The following is a 13,406-nucleotide window of genomic DNA, read 5'->3' as shown; positions in this document are numbered from 1 at the left end:
GGCTGTTAGTGGCTTGAGGGGGAGGGGAGGGAGGGGCTACCTGTAGGCGTCGTCTGAGGACATGCCCATGGTCTTCATGATATACGCGATGGCAATGGTGGCAGAGCGGGAGATGCCGGCCAGACAGTGGACGATGACTTGGCAGCTGGACAGCTTGGCTTTATCTAGGGGCAGGGGGCCAGATGAGGGCTGGGATGGCACAGTCCTTCCCCGAGCCCAGGCTCGGGCCCCGCCCTCCCTACTGCCCATAATCCAGCTCCTTCCTGGGAAGAGCGCCTCCCAGGCCCCCTCCTTCAGGCCGCCCTCAGTCCCCTACCCGCCCGGCCAGCTCACCGATGAACTCGATGGACTTGTCCAGCCAGGGCAGCAGCTTGTCACAGTAGTTGTCATTAATGGGGATGCGCAGGAAGCGGCTCTCACAGATGAAGTCGGGCTTGGGGCAGGAGCTGCTGGCGTTGAGGACATAGCTGATCCCGTTCTGGGTCATCAGATCCTGGGGGAGGGGAGAGCGGAAGATCAGGCTGGAGAGGGGTGCTGCCCGAAAGGAGGTCCGAAGCCCGGGATGTGTTCAACGTAGGAGCCTGTGGCTCCTGGAGCCCGGGCATCTGTCCGAAGGGCTGGGCCTGGAAGCCCCCAGGGTTCCCACCCAGAGCCTGCAGCCCGGCCCAGCGCTGGGGCTGAGGGCCGCTGGTGGCCCACCGCGAGCCCCGCCCACAGCCTGCGGTAGGCTCCCAGGAATTTTACGGCCGCCTGGGCGTGGCTCCACCCTCCTCCCTCGTCACCATTTTTAAAACACGGGGTTCTTTCAGGGCTGGCCAGGGGCCCAGTGACATCAGCAGTCTGGCATGTGGGCTCTGCCGCCAAAGGGGCAGGGAGCTGCTTCCCGACCCGGCCCTGCTCCGGTGCTGCCAGCCCCCTTGGGTCCTCCTGTGCCCCCCAGGCCGTGCTTTGCCCACGCCGTCAGCATCCATCCCGAGTCGGGAGTGGGCCGACATCAGCGCCCTGCCTCCCCCAGCCCGCCCAGGAGCTGCTCTGGGCTCTAGCCGTGCACACACCTTGTTCAGGACGTCCTTCTGAGAGCCCAGGTACAGATGGGGCAGGATGCGGGTCAGGCCCACGCTTGGCACGGGCAGACAGGGCTGGGAGATGCTCATGGGCAGCAGGGCAGTAGGCTTGCCCTCACAGAGGCCAGGGAAGCAGGAGGAGAAGGTGGCAAAGCCCCCTGCAGAAGGAGCAGAGAGGAATGTGCGTCAGGGGCCCGGCCAGCTGGGGTGGGACAGCCAGAGCACCCCACCCCCGACGCGGTTCAGCCACACCCGGCCCGGACCCAGTCCACATGATGCCAGCCGCGTGAGCCTCTGCCCTGAGCACCTGGAGGGCGGCTCTTACGGCGATGGGGCTGCGTGCTGCGCACGTTTACAGCCTGCCCCACAACCACGTTCCTCCTCACACTAATTAGGGGCAGGCCCCATCAAGGACGCCGCTGTGATGCCTGTAAAAGCGGGCTGAGGTGGCTGACCAGCACAGCACGCTAGGGGCCGGGGCAGCAGGGGCTCAGAGGCCATGGGGGCCTTCCCAGCAAGGGTTTGTATTCCCAGCCCCTCCACACCCGTGCCCTAGGGCTAGGCTGGGCCCTTCTGCCTCTCCCTCCTTGCCTCCCGTTGGCTGGGAGTCCCAGGCCAGGCTTGGATGCCAAGGCTGGGAGGCAAGGGCATCTGAGGGGGCCCACCCCCAACCCGGGCATGACATCACCCATGGGAGTTGGCACAGCCGCAGGGGCACTGGCACTCTGGTTCTGGCTCCATTCCACCCAGCAGAAACTGGGCTGAGAGCTGGGAACCCTGGGGGCTGGGAGCACACGGGCCACACGCTCTACACGTGGTTGGTATGTGTCCAGTGGCCTTCCCCGCATGTCTCCTCCTGGGGTACAGGTCCCGGGAGCCCCTCTGCCATCCAGAAAGGCCTGAGAGGGACCCACTGGCACCGTCTGACTCAGCGTGTGACACAGGCCTCCGTTTCCTTGTCCTGCCTGTCCCAGGCCCTGATGCGAGGCTCACAGAAGATGACCATGAAACAACCTGGCCGCATGAGGCGGGGTCCCCAGCACCCTTGCCTGCCCTGGTCCCCAGAAGCAGCTGGTGCTGGAGACCTGTGTGATTCCCGAGGACCGAGCTGCCTGGTGACCTCCACCTTCACCCCGGGCCCCGCTCAGTGGCCATTCTGTACAAGCATCTGACCAGAATGCTGGCCACGTGTGCTCCTGTGCCCCCAACCAAAGCATGACTTTGGGGAGCCATTGAGGTGGGGGCACCATCAGCCTTGGAAGGGAAGGGGTCCCTTCATTGGGCACCTGCTGGTCAGGCAGGGAGAAGCTGGTGACTGGCACCACGTACAATGTCACAGCTCTCAGGTCCCCACAAGAGGAGGCTGGGCTGAGCTGGGGGATCCCCGGACGCTTCAGCTGCAGGACAGGCCCCAGGAGGCACGGGGTCTGCTCTCCCAGCAGCAAAGCTGGGCAAGTACGGGGGTGTGGGGGGTTCCACCAGGAACCTCCCTGATCAAAGGACAGTTCTGGCAGGTGCAGAGACCAGCCGGCTCTGCTGCAGTTCCTCAGGTAAGGCCCCCAGGAAGCCGGTCCAGGCAGAGCCAGGCAGCTAGGGGTGCCCCCTACAAACTCCCTATAGACGCCAGTCCTTCTGCAATGTCAGGGCCACCCCAGGCCCTGGGGATGGGTGACAAGGGAGGGCCACCTGGGACAGCACCAGTGCCAGCAACCCAGACCCTCTGCTCCCTGCACTCTCAGGGCCTGAGGTGCCCCTGGCCGTGGCACTCTCCAGGACACCCGTGCCTCAGGAGGGACCCCGCCCCCAACCCTGCGCTCTCTGCTTCGCAGGTCAGAGGAAGCCACACTGCAGCTCCCAGCCCCTCACAAAGAAATCCCCAACCGGCACAAATGCGCGTGCCGGGGAGGCACTCACTACCCGGCCACCGCCCCCACCGCCTCCACCGCCCCCACGCGCCTCCTCTCGCACCACACGCTCCTGCCTGGGTGGGGGGGGGGTGCCCCCGGTAGCGCCCACCACCCTGCCGCGGCTCCCGGGCTGGGGCTGCACCCACCCTCCGCGCAGGGGGGCCGCTCTCGCCACGGTCCCTGGCCAGGGTCCGAGGGCGGCGTGCACAGGGCAGGATGGCCTGCTGCGACATCACCAGCCTGTATTCCGCAGCAGTACGCACAGGGCGCAGGGGCGCAGCCAGCTCCAGGCGGGGCGCCCGCCGCTTAAAGGGCCAGGTTCCCTTTCCCGTCCCTGTCCCTGCCGGACGTCACCAGCCGAGCAGCTGTGGGGGAGGGGGGCGTGGCGGTGGTCGCAGCCACGGGTTCTGGGACCGCAGCATGGTCTGTCCCCACTGCCCTCTCCCGCGAACCTCCCTGTCCTGGAGCTCCCTTCTCTCCCGCTGTGACAGGTGCGCTTCCTTGACGCTCCTCAGCCCCACCCACGGGGGGGCGGAGTCTGGTCCTCTCTTCTGGCCTCTACTGAGGACCCGCCTACCGTGCCAGTGATCCTCAAGAGCCCCTTTCCCCCTTTGGGGTGAGCAGCACCCCTCTAACCTTGCCCCCACCCCTCCCATTCTCCATGGTTCAGGCGGGAGCTGTGGGCAAGGCCAGGGGGCTGTCCCCAAGTCTCGGTCCCTATTTGGTGTCACTATGAGCCATCCTCATACAGTGGGGGGTGTGGAGGGGTGTCATGACTCCTCCTTGGCCCAGCCCTCAGAGAAATAGGGGCAAATACTCTAACCTTGCAGGGTGACGCAGCTCCAAAGGCTGAGTGAGCCAGGTGGCCCAGCCAGGTCCCCGTGAGCCCCCTTGGGGCATCCCACCCAACCCAGGCCTGCCTTGCCAAGTTTTGGGTGAGGGCACCGCCCCCCCCCCCCCCCCAGGGAGACAGACCTTTAGAGGCTCCGAGCTTTCCCTGGACAGCCCGGGGTGGGGGCTCCTCTGGGACCCTCTTCTCAGACTCCCAGAAGGGCCTCTGCTTCCTCTTCCCTCGGGAATGAACACACACACACACACACACACACACACACACACACACACACACACACACACACACACACACACACGTGTTCCCAGCTGGGCCCTGGGAGAGTCCTGTTCTGCCTCGGACACCTGTAAAAATCGCAGAACTCTATCCTCCCTCCCCTCCACTCTTCACCTGCTTAGTCCCATACTGAACCCAGGGCAGTGGTTGAATCCAAGGGTCTGTAATTCTGCAGCTTCTCATTCCCCACAAACAATGCACACAAATCCCATATCCCACCCCAACAAACTCAGGACCACCAGAGGTGGGCCCCCCGCCCCCGACCATACACACACACTGGAGGAGCAGATGCTGACCGCCCTGTAACCACGCGGACTGTGACGCGGAGGGTTCCACCGGCGCCGGGACACCTGCGGAGAGCAGCACACACACCGCCCACGGTGCCGGCCCGCCCCGCTGCCTGCCACATGCCCTTCAGGGCTGGCTCCTACAGCGCCTCTCTGCGAAGTCTGCCCAGGGTTGCCTGGCTCCGGCAGTTGATGGAGCCTGCCCACATCCTCTCCATAATATGGGCTGTGCTGAAGGCTTTGGTGTCCCTGGACACTCGCACAAAGCCAGCCTGGTGCCCATTGACCACCCCTCATGTCTGTGTCCAGGAGGTGCTCAGGGCAGACGGATATGCAGAATGAACAGAAGTGTCCCGCCAGCGGATGCCGGGGCGGCCCTCCACATCCTCCACCAGCCTGCCACAGCCCACGCACAGAGGCCAGGGGCACGTACGGGGAAGGGCACACATCCCCGGGACAGGCCGGCTCCACCCGGCCCCAGGACCTGGGCCACCTATGTGGGGTGCGGGGTGGGTTCCACAGAAGCATACCAGCCACTGCCTACAGGATGAAGAAGTCAGTGGGAACCACAGCACAACCCGTGTGTGTGTGTGTGTGTGTGTGTGTGTGTGTGTGTGTGTGTGTGTGTGTGTGTGTTTGCGCGCGCATGTGCACACACACGCGCATGGGGTGGGGGGTGGGTCAGGCTGCTCTTGGGGAGAGGGAAGCCCTGTGGGGACCTCTGCTGGCCCCGAGACTGCAGTCCTGATCAAGTAAGCTATTGCCAGGCCACCTGTGCCAGCTGGAGTACGCAAGGGACCTGCCTGTTTGGGACCACTTCTGGCCCAAACCAACGTCCTAGTTTCCCCAGGATGGGGCCTCTGTCCCCTCCCTCAGACAGGCATTGTGTGTGTCTGTTGGGGGGGTGGGGGGACGCATTTCCAGAGCAGAGCCGTATCTTTGCCCAGATTCCCCCCTCCTTGCCACAGGCCTGTGCTGGGGTTTCCTCCTATCCCCCTCTTCACCTGCTAGTGGAGGAGGGGTGGGCCTATGCTGGAGGGGGTCCTGAAGTGTGGGGCACAGGGGAGGGGTTGGTGGAGCCCCTGAGAACTCCAGAGCACCTGAGATCCCCTCCTGTCCCTTCAGTGGCCCCAGCATATGCTGGTCTCTGGGCTTCGAGAAGAGAGTAGAGAGGGACCCAGAATCTCGTTTCCTGGAACAGCCCCCCTGCCCCACCCCTGCCCAGCTGATGGCGTGGGGAGAGCCTGCTGACAGCGTCCAGAACTCACCCGTGAGGATAGCCACACTGTCAAAGCAGCCGTCCAGCTTGCTGAGCAGGATGGAGAGGAAGCTGTCTGCGGCCAGCACGCTGGCGTCCCGGGTGCTCTGGTCATAGACCACCACGTCCTGCGGCTCTGCGGCCTCCACCTGGGGGCCGTGAGGGAGAAGGTCAGGGCACTGCCAGGTACCTGCCACCTGCTGGCCGGCCCATCCCCACTGCAGCAGTCCAGACGGAAAGGAGGGGCTGCTGCCACCCTGATGCCTCGAGGGGGAGGCAAGCGCCCAGCTGAGGTTCACACCTGGACAGGTATAGATGCCGACAGCCACACAGGTGGACCCTCAGAGCTGGTAGGGCAGGGGATACTCACCCCCATGCAGCCCTGCCCCGCGTGCACTCACACCGTGAAGGTGACTTAGACAGGGGTAAAGGCAGTGGGGTGCCCCAGGAGGCGCACACAGGTGCCCACAATGGCAGGGGCACGTGGATGAGGCCTGGATGGGCTCCTAGGGCACCTGAGGGAAACAGACTCTTCCTCAGGCATGTGTCGGTGGTTTTGAAGGTGGGGTGCCTTTGGGTCTGGGCTCCTTCCCTCCCCAGCTAGTGACTGGGAAACTGAGGATGCAGCAAGCCTCCCCCGCCCGCCCCATAAGGATTCAGGCAGCAGCCGGAGGCTGGGGTTCCACCTGCTCTCCCCGCCCGCAGTGCCCGCTGGGGCCCAGATGTTGAGTGGCTCCTGCGCAGAGAGCAGCTGATGCCCCCGCCCCCAAGCACGCTCAGCCCTTAAGCCAGCTGAGCTGCCAACCCTGGGCCAGATGATGTCACCAGTGGCCAATGGGAGGGCGCTCTGGCCGGGAGTCCTCGCTGGGGGTTATTAATCATCGGATTCCCCTCATTGGAGGCTGTGGGGAGCCTGTGCTGCCTCGGGGTGGGAGGCTCCCAGCTGGGTCCTCTCAAGTCCCAGCCTGGCACGGGGCAGGGCCTGTGACCAGGACCCCTCCCTCAGCCTCCGGGCTCCCGGGCATGCCACCCCTCCCCCAGTGGAGGAGCCACTGCCTTCCCAGGTCCCTTGCCCAGCGGCCCGTCCCCAGCACTGGACTTCATACTCCTGGGGGGGGGGTGGGCAGAGGCAGGACTGTCTACTGCAGGCGAACTGAGCCATTCTTGGGGGCCACAGAGAGAATTCCTGGTCCTCCAGACTCCAGAGGGGAAAGAATGGGGTGGGGGCTGAGAACACAGACTGCTTGTGTGAGCTCCTTGGCTACCCCTCCCATCCTCTTCCAAGTCCTCACAGCAGTCAGAGTGCTCCTGAGCCGGCTGCCTACCCCCCCCGCCCCCCCCACCCCCCGCTGCCCCTCTGCCGCCTGCCCGCCCCTACCTGGCTGCCCCTGTGCAGGCCACACACGTCCCCTCATCCAGTGCCCCCAGAGCCCTCGCTGGGCCGCGCGGGGCGGGGCGGTACCTGGCCGCGCACGGCGGGCTGGATCAGCTCGGCGATGGTCACCTTGCCCTGCTGCAGCCGCCGCTTCACCAGCTTGGAGCAGCAGATGTTGACGGAGCTGAGCACGTGCCCGCTGTTGTACTCCACAAAGGAGCGGCTGTCGATGACCAGCGGCCCCCCGGGCCCGCCCCGCAGCAGGCTGGCCAGTTTCCTGGCGTCCATCACCTTCCGAGGGAGCCGGTCCCCGGCCATGGCGTGGCAGTGGGCAGTGTGGAGGGGAGACCCCCAGAGCGAGCGGGGGCTGCTTCGAAGGCCAGGGTGTGGCCTAGGGTTCCAAGCGACTGGGCATGGCACCAGACCTGCAGGGAGAGGCAGACGGTCAGCAGCGGGTGGGCGCCAGGCCAGTGCCCCAGACGGGAGTGATCTCAGAGGGGCCGGTGGTGGGGCTGACTCCAGGGCACCAGAGCATCTGGGCCTGATGTGTGCCCGTGGGGCCCCGCCCCTTCTGGGTGGTCAGCGTCCCTCTGGCTCCTCCACGGAGGTCGAGCTCCCTGACCCCTCAGCTCTTGAGCTGGAACCTGTGAAGTGTGCTCAGTGAGTGGCCATCCAGTTCCGCACCCTCCAGGTCACAGTGTCAGCCTCCAGCAGGACGCAGCAAGGCAGATGGGGGACTACAGATGGAGGGGCCTTGGGGCCTGGGCTGGAGAGGTGGGATGAGGCCTGAGGGCCCCTCCTCTGGGCCTTTGGGTCTACGGACCCTTACTTATTCCAGAACACTTCTTTCTGACCCTGTGGCTCCTGTCGCCTCATCCCTGGGAGGCAGACCCCTCCCCAATCTGGCCTCCACGTCTTCTCAGTTCCCAGGACCCCAGGGCAAGACAGGGGTCCAGAACATGCCCCCCACCCTCCCTTGCTGCCAAGCCCTCCCCTCCCCGGCACACCCTCGCTCCCTAACCCCGCTCAGCCCCATGGCTCCAGAAGCCAATTATCTGGATGGGGTGAGTGGGGGAGTCTCCTGGACGTGGTGGCCAGGGTGGGGCGCTGGAGGGGGTTCGGGAGTGGAGTTCTGCTCCTGGGTTCTGCAGGCCAAGACTTAGACACGCCGTGGGCCAATGTCTGCCTCCTGCAGGGACATGACACGTGCTCACAGAATAGGGGTGACACATGGCCTGGGGTCCGAGGCACAGCAGTAGCCTGGGGTCTAGGACACCCTTTTTGGGACTGGTAGGTCCAAGGATGGGGTGTGGCAGGGGGCGCCCAAGGGCGCCCATGGGGCGCTGCTGGCCTGTATGTAGGACCCTCAGGCTCAGGGGTGCTTGGAAGGAGTGGGAGGTGGATGGGGTCAGGGGACTCAAGAGCCCTGGGCAGAAGCTCCCCCTACAATTTGGTGCCAAACCTCTGCCCCGCCTGTTACCTGTCAGAACTGGCCTTTCTCTAGGCCCACTCAGGCCTCACAGCCCTCTCCCCCTGGAGGCATTTGGCATAGGGATGATGAATTTGCTTTAAAGATGGGGAAACTGAGGCTCGAGGAGGGGGTGGGATCAACTCAAGGTCACATGAAGCAGACTGGACAGAACCCAGGGCCACTCAGTCAGGGCCTTCCCTCGACCACATCCCCAGCCAGTGTGGGGGGGGGGAGGCTGGGAGACGGCTGCCCCCCAGGGCCACAGAGAAGACCCCCTCGGCGGGGCCCCAGCTGCAGGGGCAGAGGGTGTTGGGGTGAGGGGACGTGTCGCCCTTCAAGCAGCGCTGATGACACTGCCGCAGCTGCCCCATCCCTGGGCCGCCCTCTTGGGGGAGCTCCCTGGCTGGAACTCTGGGCTCCTCAGTGGTAGTGGGGAGGCCTGGGGGTGCAGTTGGGGCTGCTCCCCACTCCACGCCAAGCAAGTCCGACAGTAACAGGGCCCACCTCATGAGGGGGACCTGCCTGTGAGCCAAGGGGTCCCTGATTTGATTCCTGTACCAGCTTTTTCCAGAAGCTTCTCCTGAGTTCTAACCCAAATCTTGTCAAGGCTGTGATGGGTCATGGCCACCAGGCCCCCTCCCACACACGGCTCCTGCAGGCCTGGGCAGGGCCTCCCCACCTTGGATGTGGGACCAAGAGGCCAGTTCAGAGGCCCAGGGCCCAGAGAGGGGTGAAGCAGGGTGGGGACACTGGGGGTCCAGAGGGTCCCAGCTGAGCCCCTGGCCTCAGAATCTTCATCAGCCAGGCGGGGGCGACTCCCTTTCACCTGAAACAACAGAAGCCAAACGGAATTTGGTGCAGGGAGGATGGAGGGGACTGGTAGGGAGAGGCCTTCACTCTGCCTGCAGCCGGCCTGCGCTGGGCTACCGCCCCCGGGTCCTTCAACAACCAGAGAAGGGCTGGGGTGTGGAGGGGTGCCCACTCCGCAGAGGGGCATGGAGGCTGGGGAAGGGGTGGGCGGCTGGCTCCCAGGCCCAGTACCTAGGCCCAGCCCCCGCCTCCCAAGGAACCCTCCAGCTCGGCCCTATTAACCACTGTAGTATTGTTATTTGCAGCCGAGGGGGACTCATTAGCAAGTTGGCACCTCCACCGTCGCCATGGCAACAGCAGAGGTGCCAGGCAACCGCTGCTCCTGCGGCAGCCGCTCAGAGCAGCTCGCTCTGCAGAGCCAGGTCCCCTCCTCACTGGCTCCCACCCCTCCCTGGCACTGCATGTGCCCAGTAGCTGAGCCTGGGACCACCCCCAGCCAGGCCACCCCTCTCCCCCCCAACTCTCGACCCCCAGTCCCAAAGCTCAGAGGGGTGGATGGATTCCTCCAGGCCCCTCCCTGTCTGCTCCACCTGGTCTTAACCCTTCTCACTCTGGGCACCCACGTGCACAGACTCATGCCCTGCAGCCCTCTCCCACCGCTGGAGCGCCTCTCCTGCAGACCTGTGGCACTCAGCTGGCTTTCTGGGAGTGCGCCCTCGCCCACAGGGCCTCCCTGGACCTGGAGCTCCTGGGGGGCAGACCCCTCACCTCCTGAAAGTGCAACAGAGATCAGGGCTCAGAGCTGGGCACTGGGGGGTGGCTGGAGAAAGTCGGGACAGCCTTGGGGACACCAGGTGGGCAGAGAGGAAGGAGACTGTAGGGTGTGGGCCACCCCCCTTTCAAGGACCCACCCCAGGCTCAACCGAGACCCCTTCCCTGGGAGCTGAGGGGGAGAGCATCCAGAGCCTGGGGCGGGTGGGAAGGAGGAACAGCCCTCCTTGCCCCAACCAAGGGGACAGCAGTACCCAGTCCAGAAGCAGAAGGAAGGCCCTCCCCTCCCTGCCCTGGCTGGGTGTGGCCTGCGAAGCCACAGGCAGCCCCCTTTCCCTGGGGAGGCCAGGTACCCAGGCTGCCTGGCCCCTGTGCGCTGGGCAGGTCAGACATGCCCCTTTGCACACTGACCGCACACCTCCTTTCCCACAATGCACCCCACCCCTGTGCACACTGTCTCACGTGACAACACGTGCGCACGTTCACGCGGTCGCTGGACGCACGCATCACCACCCCCTCCATGCCAAGCGCCCCAAGCTCCAGGAATCCCAAGCCCCAGTGCCAGCTACAGCACCTCCTTGCACCGTCGGCTGCGGCGGCCCGCACTCGGCACATCCCTGTCCCTGAGCGCATGTGTGACCAGAAAGCTCCCAATTCAGGGCAGCCTCATCAGATTCTGCTCAGAGTCTAGGGAACGCACGCCCCTGGGGCGCAGACAGCAACTGCAGCTCTCACGCAGACGGCGACTCCGGCCCGAGTGGTGCCTGGTACACACAGGCAGGCCTTCAGGAAGAGCTGCCAGCGGAGGGACCCACAGTGCTGAGACGTCCAGCTTGCTCTGACCCAGGCAGGGGCTTTGGAGGAAGAAACTGCTACACTGAGGAGGACAGGAGAGACTGGGAGGGGGTGACCTCCAGGAGGCAGGGGGCCCGAGTGCTCACCCTCAACTGCTGTCATCAGGGACCCCCAAATGTTCTTGCCCCTGCTCTCCCCCCGCCCTGTACTGGCCCTAGTTCTCGGGATGTGTGGCATGGGACCCAAGCTGGCCTTCACTTTGTCCTGGATGAACTTGGCAACACCAAGCAGAACCAGCCTAGTATGGGGAGGCAGTGGGCTTGGGAGACAGTGAGGTGAGGCTCCTGCCCTGCCCAGGGGTCTGGGCTGAGCCTGGGCTAGGGGGGCTTGGCACGTGGGTCCTTGACAGGGCAGGCCCAGGACCCTACACATGTAGATCTCCTGTTTCTGCCTGGCTTGTTCTAGCCCCACTGATGTGCAGAACTTCCACTGGTCACTGTCCCCCATGCTACACACCTGGGCCAGCGTCTACCGGTCATTGTCCCAAGGGGTTCAGGCAGAGGTGGCTCAGCCTGTGCAGTCCTGATGGCCAGAGTCTGAGCTATGTCTCTCTGGCGGTGGGTTTGGCTGCCTCCACTCCTTCCCCTCCGAGCTGCATGTCTAGGAGCCGAGCGGACACCCTCTGGCTTCCTCTGGCCCTGTCCCATGGCCCCACGAGCTCTGTCTGGTTGAAACCTCTGGGCCCTGAGGTCGGCCTCAGCCTGAGGGGGTGAGGCGATGCTGGGAAGGGTCCTGGAGCAGATGACTCCTGCATCTCTGTTCCTGGGAACCCACTCTTCCCAGAGGCAGCCTCTGGGGCCCAGGCACCTTTCCAGGGGCCGAGGGCAGCAGGGGACTAGAACCTGCCCAGCAACTCTCCTGAGGGCCGCAGGCGGCCTACAGGAGGCATTTCAGTCAGACTTCAGGACGAACTCCCAGCTCCTGGTCGCACGGTCTGGCCATCTTCGGCAGGTGCTTATCAACTATCTGCGGAGCAATGGAACATCTGTCCTCCCTGAGCAGGACAGGGACACTAGATGCTACCCTCATTCCCTGGGCTGTGCTGGGAGCAAGGAGTTCTGAGGGAGTCGACGAGGAGCGCATGGACCCTCAGACCATTGTGGACCCCTGGGAGCAGGGGCACAGGGCAGGAAGAACACTGCTTCCCTGGCCTGCAACATCCCCACCCCCACCCCAAGCAGCACAGGAACACGGCAGACGCCACACTAGATCCGGCCACCTCTCTCCTCCACCCGGCAAAGTACCCCCAACATTGCAGCACCCAGGCCCCAACACCCCCACTTCAGAAGCCAGTACAATTTTGCAGCAGGAAGTCAGAAGTCAATTCTCCCAGAATGTATGACCTGGTGGGGGCTGGGCCCATTGTCACCCCCTCCCCTTCAGGCTGGACCAGTAGGTACCCTCCAACCCTAGGTGGGCGGATAGGCTTTAGGGGGCTGGGTACACTCGGCCTGGCGGTGCCAGCCCCTCCCCCAGCACCCGCCGCTGCTTCTGCAGCAGGCTGGCGGATGGTCTTTATTCCGCAGAGACCAGCTGAGCACCCCGACGTGGGGGTGCGCTTCGCAGCTTGTCTAGACAGGGGAGACGGCTCCGCAGTCCTTCCCCACCGGACACAGAATGAGCCCTTTCTTGAGGCTCCCGCGGGCCAAGGCCTCCGCATCTCCCCGCCGGGCCCGGGGAACGGACAATTTCCTCCAATTCCGGGGCCCAGCGTGGTGCCGTTCGGGGACGTCTGGGGCTCGGGAAGGGGCTCGGACAGATCCAAGCTGGATCTCAAACGGCCCTCCTCGTTCTTAATTCATGCCCCTCCCCCACCAAATTAAGCAAGCACTGCAAGGAGAAAAGCGGCGAAGCCGTGGCCGGGTGTGGGCCGGGCCGGGGTCCGCTGGGCGATGCGGGAGGCGGGGGAAGAGCTTATCGGTCCGGTCAGTAGCGTCCCTGCGAGAGGGGTTAGGGGCCCGCGGGCCGGCACCGCTCACCTCCAGGCCGCCTCCTCCTCCCGGGTGCCCGCCGCGCGCAGCCCCCGAGCGCTCCTGATGCGGCGCCCACCTAGCCGGGCTCAAGGGCTCCGCGCCGGTTAACCCCCACTCCGCCGGCGCCCCGCGCGCCCCCCGCCCCGCTCACCTCGCTCACCTCGCCTCCCGGACGCACAGGGGACCTGAGCCGCGCTCAGCGCGCCCACTCTGCCGCGCCGCCCATGGGCCCGGCGGGGGCCCGCTCAGCTGGGGCCGGGGTCGGGGGAGCGCGCGGGCCGCGTCGCCGCCGCCGCCGCCGCCGCCGCCGCCGCCGCCGCGGGGAGCGCTCGCACGGGCCGGGGCGCGCGCACTGCGGGCGGGCGCGCGCGCTCGCGGCGCGCATCCCAACCCGCGGCTCGGCGGGCGCGGCCGGTGCGACTCCGGCTCGGGCTCGGGCTCGGGCTCCGGCTCCGGCGTCCGGCAAGGGGGGGCGGGGGGGTGAGCGGCGGAGCCGGCTCGGCAGCCGA

The 13,406-nt window shown here is 65.6% G+C and overlaps 1 protein-coding gene and 1 long non-coding RNA gene across 2 annotated transcripts in view; one reads left to right on the top strand and one right to left on the bottom strand.

Annotated features, from left to right (window-relative positions):
- LOC116666562 overlaps positions 1-3,607 on the top strand; it is a 22,095-nt gene extending 18,488 nt beyond the window's left edge. The window contains exon 3 of the long non-coding RNA XR_004323504.1: positions 3,439-3,607. This is a non-coding gene — a long non-coding RNA (uncharacterized LOC116666562). The remainder of the gene's footprint in view (positions 1-3,438) is intronic.
- The window catches only part of DUSP8 (dual specificity phosphatase 8), a 17,131-nt gene extending 3,725 nt beyond the window's left edge, over positions 1-13,406 (bottom strand). The window contains exons 1-6 of the mRNA XM_032490250.1: positions 13,049-13,406; positions 7,105-7,442; positions 5,653-5,791; positions 1,056-1,222; positions 334-493; positions 41-164 (exon numbers count right to left, since the gene is read on the bottom strand). Coding sequence (XP_032346141.1) covers positions 41-164; positions 334-493; positions 1,056-1,222; positions 5,653-5,791; positions 7,105-7,335 — 821 coding nt within the window. The 5' untranslated portion in view covers positions 7,336-7,442; positions 13,049-13,406. The remainder of the gene's footprint in view (positions 1-40; positions 165-333; positions 494-1,055; positions 1,223-5,652; positions 5,792-7,104; positions 7,443-13,048) is intronic.

Source organism: Camelus ferus, chromosome 10, assembly GCF_009834535.1.
Source record: "Camelus ferus isolate YT-003-E chromosome 10, BCGSAC_Cfer_1.0, whole genome shotgun sequence".
Lineage (NCBI taxonomy): Eukaryota > Metazoa > Chordata > Mammalia > Artiodactyla > Camelidae > Camelus > Camelus ferus.
The sequence above is the reverse complement of the archived record's forward strand: the minus strand, read 5'-3'. Positions and strand labels throughout refer to the sequence as shown.